At 43.6% G+C, this 15,769-nt stretch overlaps 2 protein-coding genes across 2 annotated transcripts in view; one reads left to right on the forward strand and one right to left on the reverse strand.

The window, feature by feature from the left end:
* Window positions 1–523: 523 nt before the first annotated feature.
* Window positions 524–15,769, reverse strand: part of vti1b (vesicle transport through interaction with t-SNAREs 1B) — a 37,912-nt gene continuing 22,666 nt past the window's right edge. The window contains exons 4-8 of the mRNA XM_029712681.1: window positions 7,154–7,212; window positions 5,789–5,983; window positions 5,217–5,390; window positions 1,001–1,062; window positions 524–764 (exon numbers count right to left, since the gene is read on the reverse strand). Of these exons, the coding sequence (XP_029568541.1) occupies window positions 671–764; window positions 1,001–1,062; window positions 5,217–5,390; window positions 5,789–5,983; window positions 7,154–7,212 (584 nt within the window). The 3' untranslated portion in view covers window positions 524–670. The remainder of the gene's footprint in view (window positions 765–1,000; window positions 1,063–5,216; window positions 5,391–5,788; window positions 5,984–7,153; window positions 7,213–15,769) is intronic.
* Window positions 12,752–15,769, forward strand: part of LOC115161869 (retinol dehydrogenase 12) — a 29,252-nt gene continuing 26,234 nt past the window's right edge. Inside the window, exon 1 of the mRNA XM_029712680.1 lies at window positions 12,752–12,794. Within this exon, the coding sequence (XP_029568540.1) occupies window positions 12,763–12,794 (32 nt within the window). The 5' untranslated portion in view covers window positions 12,752–12,762. The remainder of the gene's footprint in view (window positions 12,795–15,769) is intronic.

The following is a 15,769-nucleotide window of genomic DNA, read 5'->3' on the forward strand; positions in this document are numbered from 1 at the left end:
GTCCAGTATTAATATAACGATCCTGGGTTTGGTTCGGGTCCATACATCCTGGATTGAAACACGTCTCGTTGAGTTTTAGATATAACTCCCGTCCTGAACAGAAACGCTCATTCTTTCTTTCTCACATTGTTCCTCATCTTCAGTCAAGAAAACCGTGCCCTCATGAGAACTCCCCAGGTTCAGGGGTATATTACAAGAGTTTAGTGGTTTAGCTCAGGTCAGGAACAGCATAGTGAGGTTTATGTGGACAGAGAAGAGAGAGGACAGGGGAGAGGAGAGAGGGGACAGGGGAGAGAAGAGAGGGGACAGGGGAGAGAAGAGAGGGGACAGGGGAGAGAAGAGAGAGGACAGGGGAGAGAAGAGAGGGGACAGGGGAGAGAAGAGAGGGGACAGGGGAGAGAAGAGAGGGGACAGGGGAGAGAAGAGAGGGGACAGGGGAGAGAAGAGAGGGGACAGGGGAGAGAAGAGAGGGGAGAGGGGAGAGAAGAGAGGGGACAGGGGAGAGAAGAGAGGGGAGAGAAGAGAGGAGAGAAGAGAGGGGAGAGGACAGGAGAGAGGGGAGAGGACAGGACAGAGGAGAAAGGACAGAGCGGAGAGGACAAGGGGAGAGGAGAGCTTTGCTGAGCGCTGGCTGCGACCTGTATTGCTTGTTGATCCGTCAGCGAGCCTACTACTTGCGGAAGAACTTGAGGTAGACTACTGCACCCAGTATGGCCAGCTCCATCAAAATGATGACGGATAACAACAGCTTGTTGGTCATCAGTCTGAAAGAGGAAGGACAGACACACACACACACACACACACACACACACACACACAGCAACTCAATGACAGAGGACAGATTCAACAAACTGAAGAAAAAAAAAGGCCTCTCTTGCAAAATAGTTCCCACAATTAGAATAACCCGTATAAATAAAGATGCCATTTTATACTAACATGAGAACATGGACAACAGCGCTGCCTGGTGATCGATCTGACAGCACAGCTGTTGGGGACTCACCGTCGAGACATGGCTCGTAGGATCTTCCTGCTCCGACTGAGGTTCTCGCCAGTGTTGGCCAACTAACAGGTGGAACACAACAAAGACAACAACAGGTGACTCAGAATTCGACATCTTCTCTTTTCAAGAACTCTTGATGGTTTCGATTCCAGGACAATCTCAATTTGATCCCTCCTCTTTATATTTAATGAACAGACTGGTTATATCTGTCTATATAGACCTGTGTAGAGGAGGAGGTCTATATAGACAGATATAACCAGTGTAGAGGAGGAGGTCTATATAGACAGATATAACCAGTGTAGAGGAGGAGGTCTATATAGACAGATATAACCAGTGTAGAGGAGGTCTATATAGACAGATATAACCAGTGTAGAGGAGGAGGTCTATATAGACAGATATAACCAGTGTAGAGGAGGAGGTCTATATAGACAGATATAACCAGTGTAGAGGAGGAGGTCTATATAGACAGATATAACCAGTGTAGAGGAGGTCTATATAGACAGATATAACCAGTGTAGAGGAGGTCTATATAGACAGATCTCACCAGTGTAGTGGAGGAGGAGGTCTATATAGACAGATATAACCAGTGTAGAGGAGGAGGTCTATATAGACAGATATAACCAGTGTAGAGGAGGAGGTCTATATAGACAGATATAACCAGTGTAGAGGAGGAGGTCTATATAGACAGATATAACCAGTGTAGAGGAGGAGGTCTATATATACAGATATAACCAGTGTAGAGGAGGAGGTCTAGATAGACAGATATAACCAGTGTAGAGGAGGAGGTCTATATAGACAGATATAACCAGTGTAGAGGAGGTCTATATAGACAGATATAACCAGTGTAGAGGAGGAGGTCTATATAGACAGATATAACCAGTGTAGAGGAGGTCTATATAGACAGATATAACCAGTGTAGAGGAGGTCTATATAGACAGATATAACCAGTGTAGAGGAGGTCTATATAGACAGATATAACCAGTGTAGAGGAGGAGGTCTATATAGACAGATATAACCAGTGTAGAGGAGGAGGTCTATATAGACAGATATAACCAGTGTAGAGGAGGAGGTCTATATAGACAGATATAACCAGTGTAGAGGAGGAGGTCTATATAGACAGATATAACCAGTGTAGAGGAGGAGGTCTATATAGACAGATATAACCAGGTTGTAGAGGAGGAGGTCTATATAGACAGATATAACCAGTGTAGAGGAGGGGTCTATATAGACAGATATAACCAGTGTAGAGGAGGTGGTCTATATAGACAGATATAACCAGTGTAGAGGAGGTGGTCTATATAGACAGATATAACCAGTGTAGAGGAGGTCTATATAGACAGATATAACCAGTGTAGAGGAGGAGGTCTATATAGACAGATATAACCAGTGTAGAGGAGGAGGTCTATATAGACAGATATAACCAGTGTAGAGGAGGAGGTCTATATAGACAGATATAACCAGTGTAGAGGAGGAGGTCTATATAGACAGATATAACCAGTGTAGAGGAGGAGGTCTATATAGACAGATATAACCAGTGTAGAGGAGGAGGTCTATATAGACAGATATAACCAGTGTAGAGGAGGAGGTCTATATAGACAGATATAACCAGTGTAGAGGAGGAGGTCTAGATAGACAGATATAACCAGTGTAGAGGAGGAGGTCTAGATAGACAGATATAACCAGTGTAGAGGAGGAGGTCTAGATAGACAGATATAACCAGTGTAGAGGAGGAGGTCTAGATAGACAGATATAACCAGTGTAGAGGAGGAGGTCTATATAGACAGATATAACCAGTGTAGAGGAGGAGGTCTATATAGACAGATATAACCAGTGTAGAGGAGGAGGTCTATATAGACAGATATAACCAGTGTAGAGGAGGAGGTCTATATAGACAGATATAACCAGTGTAGAGGAGGAGGTCTATATAGACAGATATAACCAGTGTTGTAGTGGAGGAGGTCTATATAGACAGATATAACCAGTGTAGAGGAGGTCTATATAGACAGATATAACCAGTGTAGAGGAGGAGGTCTATATAGACAGATATAACCAGTGTAGAGGTGGTCTATATAGACAGATATAACCAGTGTAGTGGAGGTCTATATAGACAGATATAACCAGTGTAGAGGAGGTCTATATAGACAGATATAACCAGTGTAGAGGAGGTCTATATAGACAGATATAACCAGTGTAGAGGAGGAGGTCTATATAGACAGATATAACCAGTGTAGAGGAGGAGGTCTATATAGACAGATATAACCAGTGTAGAGGAGGAGGTCTATATATACAGATATAACCAGTGTTGTAGTGGAGGAGGTCTATATAGACAGATATAACCAGTGTAGAGGAGGTCTATATAGACAGATATAACCAGTGTTGTAGTGGAGGAGGTCTATATAGACAGATATAACCAGTGTTGTAGTGGAGGAGGTCTATATAGACAGATATAACCAGTGTTGTAGTGGAGGAGGTCTATATAGACAGATATAACCAGTGTAGAGGAGGTCTATATAGACAGATATAACCAGTGTAGAGGAGGAGGTCTATATAGACAGATATAACCAGTGTAGAGGTGGTCTATATAGACAGATATAACCAGTGTAGAGGTGGTCTATATAGACAGATATAACCAGTGTAGAGGAGGTCTATATAGACAGATATAACCAGTGTAGAGGAGGTCTATATAGACAGATATAACCAGTGTAGAGGAGGTCTATATAGACAGATATAACCAGTGTAGAGGAGGTCTATATAGACAGATATAACCAGTGTAGAGGAGGAGGTCTATATAGACAGATATAACCAGTGTAGAGGAGGTCTATATAGACAGATATAACCAGTGTAGAGGAGGTCTATATAGACAGATATAACCAGTGTAGTGGAGGAGGTCTATATAGACAGATATAACCAGTGTAGAGGAGGAGGTCTATATAGACAGATATAACCAGTGTAGAGGAGGAGGTCTATATAGACAGATATAACCAGTGTAGAGGAGGAGGTCTATATATACAGATATAACCAGTGTTGTAGTGGAGGAGGTCTATATAGACAGATATAACCAGTGTAGAGGAGGTCTATATAGACAGATATAACCAGTGTAGAGGAGGAGGTCTATATAGACAGATATAACCAGTGTAGAGGAGGAGGTCTATATAGACAGATATAACCAGTGTAGAGGAGGAGGTCTATATAGACAGATATAACCAGTGTAGAGGAGGAGGTCTATATAGACAGATATAACCAGTGTAGAGGAGGAGGTCTATATAGACAGATATAACCAGTGTAGAGGAGGTGGTCTATATAGACAGATATAACCAGTGTAGAGGAGGAGGTCTATATAGACAGATATAACCAGTGTAGAGGAGGAGGTCTATATAGACAGATATAACCAGTGTAGAGGAGGAGGTCTATATAGACAGATATAACCAGTGTAGAGGAGGAGGTCTATATAGACAGATATAACCAGTGTAGAGGAGGAGGTCTATATAGACAGATATAACCAGTGTAGTGGAGGAGGTCTATATAGACAGATATAACCAGTGTAGAGGAGGTCTATATAGACAGATATAACCAGTGTAGAGGAGGTCTATATAGACAGATATAACCAGTGTAGAGGAGCTATCCACCATATTGTTTACACCTCACAGATCTGTGAACATCGAAGGGTTGGGGCCCAGGGGAGGGCTGGGAGAGACTCGGGACCAGGCTGCCATAGTTCTGATACCAAGGCCCATGTCCACAAAGATTCTCTAATTAGGAGTGCTGATCTGGAATCTGTCCATATCATCTCATTCAATCTGATCTCAGATCTGTCCATATCATCTCATTCAATCTGATCTGGAATCTGTCCATATCATCTCATTCAATCTGATCTCAGATCTGTCCATATAATCTCCTTCATTAGGATCTAGAAGGCAGAACTAGATCAGTACTCCTACACAGAGACGCTTTATGAATATGAACCCTTCTACAACCCCTGAGCTTCCCAATGCCCTCTCAGAGAGCTTCCCAATGCCCTCTCAGAGAGCTTCCCAATCCCCTCTCAGAGAGCTTCCCCATCCCCTCTGAGCTTCCCCAATCCCACTCAGAGCTTCCCCAATCCCACTCAGAGCTTCCCCAATCCCACTCAGAGCCTTATGTCTCCAGAGCTTCCCACTGAGAGCCTTATGTCTCCAGAGCTTCCCGATCCCACTCAGAGCTTCCCAATCCCACTCACTCGGTCTCTGGTGCGGTCCAGCTGTTCTCTCTGCTCTCCCAGCTCCTCGATGATGTCCACGCCGATCTGGTCCGTCTCTGCAGCGATGCGCTGACTCCTCTCTATACTCTGACTGGCGTTGTTCAGGTGCTCGTGTCCCTGGAGCAGCAAGGCCCTCTGAGACTGAAGCTGGGTCTGAAAACCCCAAACAGATAATATAAATCCTCAATTAATAAAAAAAATCAATCAATACCTGCACGGAAAGTGCAATAAGCTGAATATATTCTTTATCATGTCCCTTTCGGGAACGTTGTCTTGTATCTCAACAGCATCACCACATATCAGGGCTGTATGGTCTTTACCACCACCAGTTGTAACCGACATAACTCATCCTACTGTAGGGCTAAGGTGAATGGATGGTGTACGTAAACAGTTCCCTGGTGAAGGTCCCTCTAGGTAGAGATCTAGGATAAGCTTCTCTTCCTCCAATTCAAACATTATTAGGGGAAAAAAATGCTAAAAACTGACCCCAGATCAGCGTCTAGGGGGCAACTTTACCCTCCTTGAACCAATGTAAGTCAGTCTAGACTCACGCTGTGTTCGTTCTGAGAGGAGTAGATCCCGTAGGCGCCGTCTGCTGGCCGGGTAGAGAAGGTGGAGGACAGGTCAGAGCTCTTCACCTCTCTCTGGAGCTTCCCCAGGTCTCTGCGGTACAGACGTAGCTTTGTGGACATGGTGTTTCGGTAGGACGAGGGAACACCGATCAATTCCTGCTCCATCCCTTGCAGCTGGAGATCCACCAGGAGAAACATGAGCAATTTCATACCCCTCTAAAATTGGCATTGTAGCTGCCCTCAGCTGCAGCCTTTGCATCCTAATGCGTGGCCGTATGTATGTATGTATGTATGTATGTATGTATGTATGTATGTATGTATGTATGTATGTATGTATGTATGTATGTATGTATGTATGTATGTATGTATGTATATACACATATATATACACATACATACATACATACATATACAAACACACACACAAACACATATACACATATACATATATATACAAACACACACACATATACACACACACACACACACACACACACACACACACACACACACACAGACAGAACAACATATAGAAACGCAACATGCAACAGTTTCAAAGATTTCTTTACAGTTCATATAAGGAAAGTACATGTAATGATCTGACCAGGTCTGGATAGTCAGCTATAACCAGTGTTGTGGTGGTCGATTTAAATCAATTCATTAGGCCCTAATCTATGGATTTCACATGACTGGACAAGAGCGTAGCCATGGGGGTCTGGGAGGGAGGGCATACCCCCTCCCCAGATGATCCCGCAGGTGAAGAAGAAGCCCTAATGTGGAAGTCGGTTGGACATACTGCCAAACTGGCAAAAGATAAATGCTCACTAACAGGGGGATGCAAACTAATTTATTCACAACATTTAGAGAGAGATAAGCTTTTATGTGCGTAATGGAACATTTCTGGGATCTTTTATATCAGCTCATGAAAACATGGGACCAACACTTTACAATGTTACGTTTATATTTTTGTTCAGTGTATATAAAAACACACACACACACACAGGAGATGTTGGGTACCTTAGAAAACACTTCAATCTCATATGGATTAATACAGTATTCTTCATTAAAACAGTTAACTTGTGAAATGTTAACCCATGTTATTGTAGTGTTAGTTAATTCCTTCAACTCTATGCCAGTAGCATGTCCATCTGATCAAGGTTTTAATAGTAAACCACAAGCGATCAGGTTTTATTAATATCTACTACTTTTCACTACAGATCACTAGTACCAGCCGGTGAACATTCAGAATAATCTGCTAGAATTTTTTTTTAAGCTATAAATCGATACAGATGAGATTACGTATAGAATAAAATACAAAAAAAAAAATGGCACAGTACCACTTACCACTTCCACTGCCTCGCCATGTCTTTCGTCAAAAGTTCGCACCAACCTCTTCTTCTCCTCTGTAAAAACAGGAACACTTTTTATTTATTATTGTGGTTGGTGTCAGTTTACCTAGGCATCAATGTGTCATCAACAACATTAGCTTGAGCAACACAATAGTGGAATAGCGGTTCGCCTTCAAAATAAAAGTCCCCCATTGAAACTGATGCAAACGGATAAAAATAGTGGAATCATGCCACAACTTTAGTAGGGCTGGAACAATATCAGTATCGCAATGTTTTTCCCCCCATGGTAAAAATGTCATAAAAACCTTTCTACGTCTTGAAACATAAATAGATGTGACTGTGGATTACAATATAAATGTTTGTTACCAACATCAGGGCTGTTTTCCTAAAATAAGTTAAATCCGTTAAATTGCGTTTTCTTTCCTTCAAATCAAACTATATTTGTCACATGCGCTGAATACAACAAGTGTAGACCTTACCGTGAAATGCTGAATACAACAAGTGTAGACCTTACCGTGAAATGCTGAATACAACAAGTGTAGACCTTACCGTGAAATGCTGAATACAACAAGTGTGGACCTTACCGTGAAATGCTGAATACAAGTCCTTAACCAAAAATGCAGTTCAAGAAGAGTTAAGAAAATATTTACTAAATAAACTCAAGTTAAAAAATTATAAAAAGTTAAACAGTGTTGGCTGTGCCACTAGAGATTCTGGGTTCGAGTCCAGGCTCTGTCACATCCGGCCGCGACCAGGAGACTCATGGGGCGGCGTACAATTGGCCCAGCGTCGTCCGGATTAGGGGAGGGTTTGTCCGGCAGGGATGTCCTTGTCCCGTCGCGCTCTAGTGACTCCTGTGGCGGACCGGGCGCAGTGCACGCTGACACGGTCGCCAGGTGTACGGTGTTTCCTCCGACACATTGGTGCGGCTGGCTTCCGGGTTAAGCGGGGCATTGTGTCAAGAAGCAGCGCGGCTTGGTTGGGCCGTGTTTCGGAGGACGCGCGGCTCTCGGCCTTCGCCTCTCCCGAGTCCGTACAGGAGTCACAGCGATGAGACAAGACTGTAACTACCAATACCACATAATTGGGGAGAGAAGGTTTAATAAAAAAGCTGTTAAGGAGTCTTTTGGTCCTAGACTTGACGCTTTGGTACCGCTTCCTGAGCGGTAGCAGAGAGAACAGTCTATGGTTTGGGTGACCTTTTTGTACTAACTCTTTTGACTCATCACACACACTGCTGCTACTGTCTCCCTTTTTTAACATCAACGACATCACACCTGGCCAGACACCACCCCCCCCCCCCAGCGCCCCGCATAACTCGCCGCCATACGGCCTCAAACTGCAGCCATTTTGACTCTCTCCTTCACCCGAGCACTTTTCAACATTTAGATAAAGCGTTTGACTGTCCCATTGTGTTAATGATGGAGAATTGGTTGATTTCCAGTTTAAAAGTATAGGTATTTCAAAGATGAGCGACAAGAAACGTATTGTTCAACCCCAGCGTGTATCTCACTGCACCCTTATTTACATTTACATCATTTAGCAGACGCTCTTATCCAGAGCGACTTATATGCCATGTCTTGAAATATGCTGACAGACGGATAAAGAGTACATTTACAATGTAATACTTCTGAAAACCAAATTTCTAACTACTATACTTTATTACCTATCCTGTTGCCTAGTCACTTTATTCATAGTTAAAATGTACATATCTACCTCAATTACCTCGTACTCCTGCTCATTGACTCAGTACTGGTACCCTGTGTATATAGCCTGGTACCCTGTGTATATAGCCTGGTACCCTGTGTATATAGCCTGGTACCCTGTGTATATAGCCTGGTACCCTGTGTATATAGCCTAGTAATCATTACTCAGTACTGGTACCCTGTGTATATAGCCTGGTACCAGCTGTGTATATAGCCTGGTACCCTGTGTATATAGCCTGGTACCCTGTGTATATAGCCTGGTACCCTGTGTATATAGCCTGGTACCCTGTGTATATAGCCTGGTACCCTGTGTATATAGCCTAGTTATCATTACTCAGTACTGGTACCCTGTGTATATAGCCTAGTTATCATTACTCAGTACTGGTACCCTGTGTATATAGCCTGGTACCCTGTGTATATAGCCTAGTTATCATTATTCAGTACTGGTACCCTGTGTATATAGCCTAGTAATCATTACTCAGTACTGGTACCCTGTGTATATAGCCTAGTTATCATTACTCAGTACTGGTACCCTGTGTATATAGCCTAGTAATCATTACTCAGTACTGGTACCCTGTGTATATAGCCTGGTACCCTGTGTATATAGCCTGGTACCCTGTGTATATAGCCTAGTTATCATTACTCAGTACTGGTACCCTGTGTATATAGCCTGGTACCCTGTGTATATAGCCTAGTTATCATTACTCAGTACTGGTACCCTGTGTATATAGCCTGGTACCCTGTGTATATAGCCTGGTACCCTGTGTATATAGCCTAGTTATCATTACTCAGTACTGGTACCCTGTGTATATAGCCTAGTTATCATTACTCAGTACTGGTACCCTGTGTATATAGCCTAGTTATCAGTACTCAGTACTGGTACCCTGTGTATATAGCCTGGTACCCTGTGTATATAGCCTGGTACCCTGTGTATATAGCCTAGTTATCATTACTCAGTACTGGTACCCTGTCCATATAGCCTAGTTATCATTACTCAGTACTGGTACCCTGTGTATATAGCCTGGTACCCTGTGTATATAGCCTAGTTATCATTACTCAGTACTGGTACCCTGTGTATATAGCCTGGTACCCTGTGTATATAGCCTAGATATCATTACTCAGTACTGGTACCCTGTGTATATAGCCTAGTACCCTGTGTATATAGCCTGGTACCCTGTGTATATAGCCTAGTTATCATTATTCAGTACTGGTACCCTGTGTATATAGCCTGGTACCCTGTGTATATAGCCTGGTACCCTGTGTATATAGCCTAGTTATCATTACTCAGTACTGGTACCCTGTGTATATAGCCTGGTACCCTGTGTATATAGCCTGGTACCCTGTGTATATAGCCTAGTTATCATTACTCAGTACTGGTACCCTGTGTATATAGCCTGGTACCCTGTGTATATAGCCTGGTACCCTGTGTATATAGCCTGGTACCCTGTGTATATAGCCTGGTACCCTGTGTATATAGCCTGGTACCCTGTGTATATAGTCTAGTTATCATTACTCAGTACTGGTACCCTGTGTATATAGCCTAGTAATCATTACTCAGTACTGGTACCCTGTGTATATAGCCTGGTACCCTGTGTATATAGCCTGGTACCCTGTGTATATAGTCTAGTTATCATTACTCAGTACTGGTACCCTGTGTATATAGCCTGGTACCCTGTGTATATAGCCTGGTACCCTGTGTATATAGCCTAGTTATAATTACTCAGTACTGGTACCCTGTGTATATAGCCTAGTTATCATTACTCAGTACTGGTACCCTGTGTATATAGCCTGGTACCCTGTGTATATAGCCTGGTACCCTGTGTATATAGCCTGGTACCCTGTGTATATAGCCTGGTACCCTGTGTATATAGTCTAGTTATCATTACTCAGTACTGGTACCCTGTGTATATAGCCTAGTAATCATTACTCAGTACTGGTACCCTGTGTATATAGCCTGGTACCCTGTGTATATAGCCTGGTACCCTGTGTATATAGTCTAGTTATCATTACTCAGTACTGGTACCCTGTGTATATAGCCTGGTACCCTGTGTATATAGCCTGGTACCCTGTGTATATAGCCTAGTTATAATTACTCAGTACTGGTACCCTGTGTATATAGCCTAGTTATCATTACTCAGTACTGGTACCCTGTGTATATAGCCTGGTACCCTGTGTATATAGCCTGGTACCCTGTGTATATAGCCTGGTACCCTGTGTATATAGCCTGGTACCCTGTGTATATAGCCTAGATATCATTACTCAGTACTGGTACCCTGTGTATATAGCCTGGTACCCTGTGTATATAGCCTAGTAATCATTACTCAGTACTGGTACCCTGTGTATATAGCCTAGTTATCATTACTCAGTACTGGTACCCTGTGTATATAGCCTGGTACCCTGTGTATATAGCCTGGTACCCTGTGTATATAGCCTAGTTATCATTACTCAGTACTGGTACCCTGTGTATATAGCCTAGTTATCATTACTCAGTACTGGTACCCTGTGTATATAGCCTGGTACCCTGTGTATATAGCCTAGTTATCATTACTCAGTACTGGTACCCTGTGTATATAGCCTGGTACCCTGTGTATATAGCCTAGTTATCATTACTCAGTACTGGTACCCTGTGTATATAGCCTGGTACCCTGTGTATATAGCCTGGTACCCTGTGTATATAGCCTAGTTATCATTACTCAGTACTGGTACCCTGTGTATATAGCCTGGTACCCTGTGTATATAGCCTGGTACCCTGTGTATATAGCCTAGTTATCATTACTCAGTACTGGTACCCTGTGTATATAGCCTGGTACCCTGTGTATATAGCCTGGTACCCTGTGTATATAGCCTGGTACCCTGTGTATATAGCCTGGTACCCTGTGTATATAGCCTGGTACCCTGTGTATATAGCCTAGTTATCATTACTCAGTACTGGTACCCTGTGTATATAGCCTGGTACCCTGTGTATATAGCCTGGTACCCTGTGTATATAGCCTAGTTATCATTACTCAGTACTGGTACCCTGTGTATATAGCCTGGTACCCTGTGTATATAGCCTGGTACCCTGTGTATATAGCCTGGTACCCTGTGTATATAGCCTAGTTATCATTGCTCAGTACTGGTACCCTGTGTATATAGCCTGGTACCCTGTGTATATAGCCTGGTACCCTGTGTATATAGCCTAGTTATCATTACTCAGTACTGGTACCCTGTGTATATAGCCTGGTACCCTGTGTATATAGCCTGGTACCCTGTGTATATAGCCTGGTACCCTGTGTATATAGCCTGGTACCCTGTGTATATAGCCTAGTTATCATTACTCAGTACTGGTACCCTGTGTATATAGCCTGGTACCCTGTGTATATAGCCTGGTACCCTGTGTATATAGCCTGGTACCCTGTGTATATAGCCTGGTACCCTGTGTATATAGCCTGGTACCCTGTGTATATAGCCTAGTTATCATTACTCAGTACTGGTACCCTGTGTATATAGCCTAGTTATTGATACGGGAATTATATGTTTAAAAGGTAATGATTAAAAGAATCCCACCCTGAAACGTAACTAATTAGTAATTAGTTGTTTATGTAGCATGTATAATGAATAATTAAAGTACTAAACATAAGTCCCATAAGGTTTAGTAAAGAAAGGAAGAGAAATGTGTGTGTGTGTGTGTGTGTGTGTGTGTGTGTGTGTGTGTGTGTGCCTAAGAGAATACCAAGAACAATGAACACTGTGTTTGACCCGACCTGGCTAGAACTCTGAGAAACTTATGATAGGACAGGGAGTACCTATCAAGCTTCCTCTAATCTCTGGGGAAAGGGAACGGACAGCGCTGGCTAGTGATACACAGTGGTGAGAACTCTGGAGAAGCACACAACTCACCTACTGTTCGTGTGGAGGTATGTGCGTAGGACATCTACTGTTTGTGTGGAGGTATGTGCATAGGACATCTACTGTTTGTGTGGAGGTATGTGTGTAGGATATCTACTGTTCGTGTGGAGGTATGTGCGTAGGACATCTACTGTTTGTGTGGAGGTATGTGCATAGGACATCTACTGTTTGTGTGGAGGTATGTGCATAGGACATCTACTGTTTGTGTGGAGGTATGTGCATAGGACATCTACTGTTTGTGTGGAGGTATGTGCATAGGACATCTACTGTTTGTGTGGAGGTATGTGCATAGGACATCTACTGTTTGTGTGGAGGTATGTGCGTAAGTGGGGAGTGAGTTATATAATGAATGTCTTTGTGTAATGTACTTCAGAACGTTCTCTGAATAAACTGTACAGACCTTTTGCATAAGCTGAGTCTTTTCCTAATTATTCTTAACCCAGTGTCTTACAAACCTTGGGGATTGGTCAAAGCTTACTGATTGTTAGTTATTATCATTGGGATTGAAAATTCTCGTGACAGTTATCATTACTCATTACTCAGTACTGGTACCCTGTGTATATAGCCTGGTACCCTGTGTATATAGCCTAGTTATCATTACTCAGTACTGGTACCCTGTGTATATAGCCTAGTTATAATTACTCAGTACTGGTACCCTGTGTATATAGCCTAGTTATCATTACTCAGTACTGGTACCCTGTGTATATAGCCTGGTACCCTGTGTATATAGCCTAGTTATCATTACTCAGTACTGGTACCCTGTGTATATAGCCTGGTACCCTGTGTATATAGCCTAGTTATCGTTACTCAGTACTGGTACCCTGTGTATATAGCCTAGTTATCATTACTCAGTACTGGTACCCTGTGTATATAGCCTAGTTATCATTACTCAGTACTGGTACCCTGTGTATATAGCCTAGTTATCATTACTCAGTACTGGTACCCTGTGTATATAGCCTGGTACCCTGTGTATATAGCCTGGTACCCTGTGTATATAGCCTAGTTATCATTACTCAGTACTGGTACCCTGTGTATATAGCCTGGTACCCTGTGTATATAGCCTGGTACCCTGTGTATATAGCCTGGTACCCTGTGTATATAGCCTAGTTATCATTACTCAGTACTGGTACCCTGTGTATATAGCCTGGTACCCTGTGTATATAGCCTAGTTATCATTACTCAGTACTGGTACCCTGTGTATATAGCCTAACAATACCTAACAAGTAATCTAACAATTACACAACAACTACCTAGTACACACACAAGTGTAAAGGAATTAATAAGAATATGTACATAAAAATATTGGAATGAGTGATGGCCGAACGGCATAGGCAAGATGCAGTAGATGGTATAGAGTACAGTATATACATATGAGATGAGTAATGTAGGTTATGTAAACATTATATAAAGTGGCATTGTTTAAAGTGGCTAGTGATACATTTATTACATACATTTTTCCATTATTAAAGTGGCTAGAGTTGAGTCAGTATGTTGGCAGCAGCCACTCAATGTTAGTGATGGCTGTTTAACAGTCTGATGGCCTTGAGATAGAAGCTGTTTATCAGTCTCTCGGTCTCAGCTTTGATGCACCTGTACTGACCTCGCTTTCTGGATGATAGCGGGGTGAACAGGTAGTGGCTCGGGTGGTTGCGGTCCTTGATGATCGTTTTGGCCTTCCTGTCACATCGGGTGGTGTAGGTGTCCTGGAGGGCAGGTAGTTTGCCCCCGGTGATGCGTTGTACAGACCTCACTACCCTCTAGAGAGCCTTACGGTTGTGGGCGGAGCAGTTGCCGTACCAGGCGGTGATACAGCCCGACAGGATGCTCTCGATTGTGCATCTGTAAAAGTTGGTGAGTGTTTTTTGAGGACAAGCCGAATTTCTTCTGCCTCCTGTAGTTGAAGAGGTGCTGCTGCGCCTTCTTCACCACGCTGTCTGTGTGGGTGGACCGTTTCAGTTGTTCGTGATGTGGGGCCCTCACCTCCTCCCTGTAGGCCGTCTCGTCGTTGTCGGTAATCAAGCCTACTACTGTAGTGTCGTCTGCAAACTTGATGATTGAGTTGGAGGCGTGCATGGCCACGCAGTCGTGGGTGAACAGGGAGTACAGGAGGGGGCCGAGAACGCACCTTTGTGGGGCCCCAGCGTTGTGGATCAGCGGGGTGGAGATGTTGTTACCTACCCTCACACCACCTGGGGGCGGCCCATCAGAAGTCCAGAACCCAGTTGCACAGGGCGTGGTCGAGACCCAGGGTCTCAAGCTTAATGACGAGTTTGGAGGTTACTTTGGTGTTAAATGCTGAGCTGTAATCAATGAACAGCCTTCTTACATAGGTATTCCTCATGTCCAGATGGGTTAGGGCAGTGTGCAGTGTGATTGCATCGTCTGTGGACCTATTGGGGTGGTCAGCAAATTGGAGTGGGTCTAGGGTGTCAGGTAGGGTGGAGGTGATATGATCCTTGACTAGTCTCTCAAAGCACTTCATGATGACGGAAGTGAGTGCTACGGGGTGATAGTCATTTAGCTCAGTTACCTTCGCTATCTTGGGAACAGGAACAATGGTGGCCCTCTTGAAGCATGTGGGAACAGCAGACTGGGATAAGGATTGATTGAATATGTCCGTAAACACACCAGCCAGCTGGTCTGCGCATGCTCTGAGGACGCGGCTGGGGATGCCGTCTGGGCCGAAAGCCTTGCGAGGGTTAACACGTTTAAATGTTTTGCTCACGTTGGCTGCAGTGAAGGAGAGCCCGCAGGTTTTGGTAGCGGGCCGTGTCAGTGGCACTGTATTGTCCTCAAAGCGAGGAAAGAAGTTGTTTAGTTTGTCTGGGAGCAAGACATCATGGTCCGCGACGGGGCTGGTTTTCCTTTTATAGTCCGTGATTGACTGTAGACCCTGCCACATACCTCTCGTGTCTGAGCCATTGAATTGCGGCTCTAATTTGTCTCTATACTGACGCTTAGCTTGTTTGATTGCCTTGAAGGGAATAGCTACACTGTTTGTATTCAGTCATGTTTCC

This window comes from Salmo trutta, chromosome 25 (genome assembly GCF_901001165.1).
Source record: "Salmo trutta chromosome 25, fSalTru1.1, whole genome shotgun sequence".
Taxonomy (NCBI): domain Eukaryota; kingdom Metazoa; phylum Chordata; class Actinopteri; order Salmoniformes; family Salmonidae; genus Salmo; species Salmo trutta.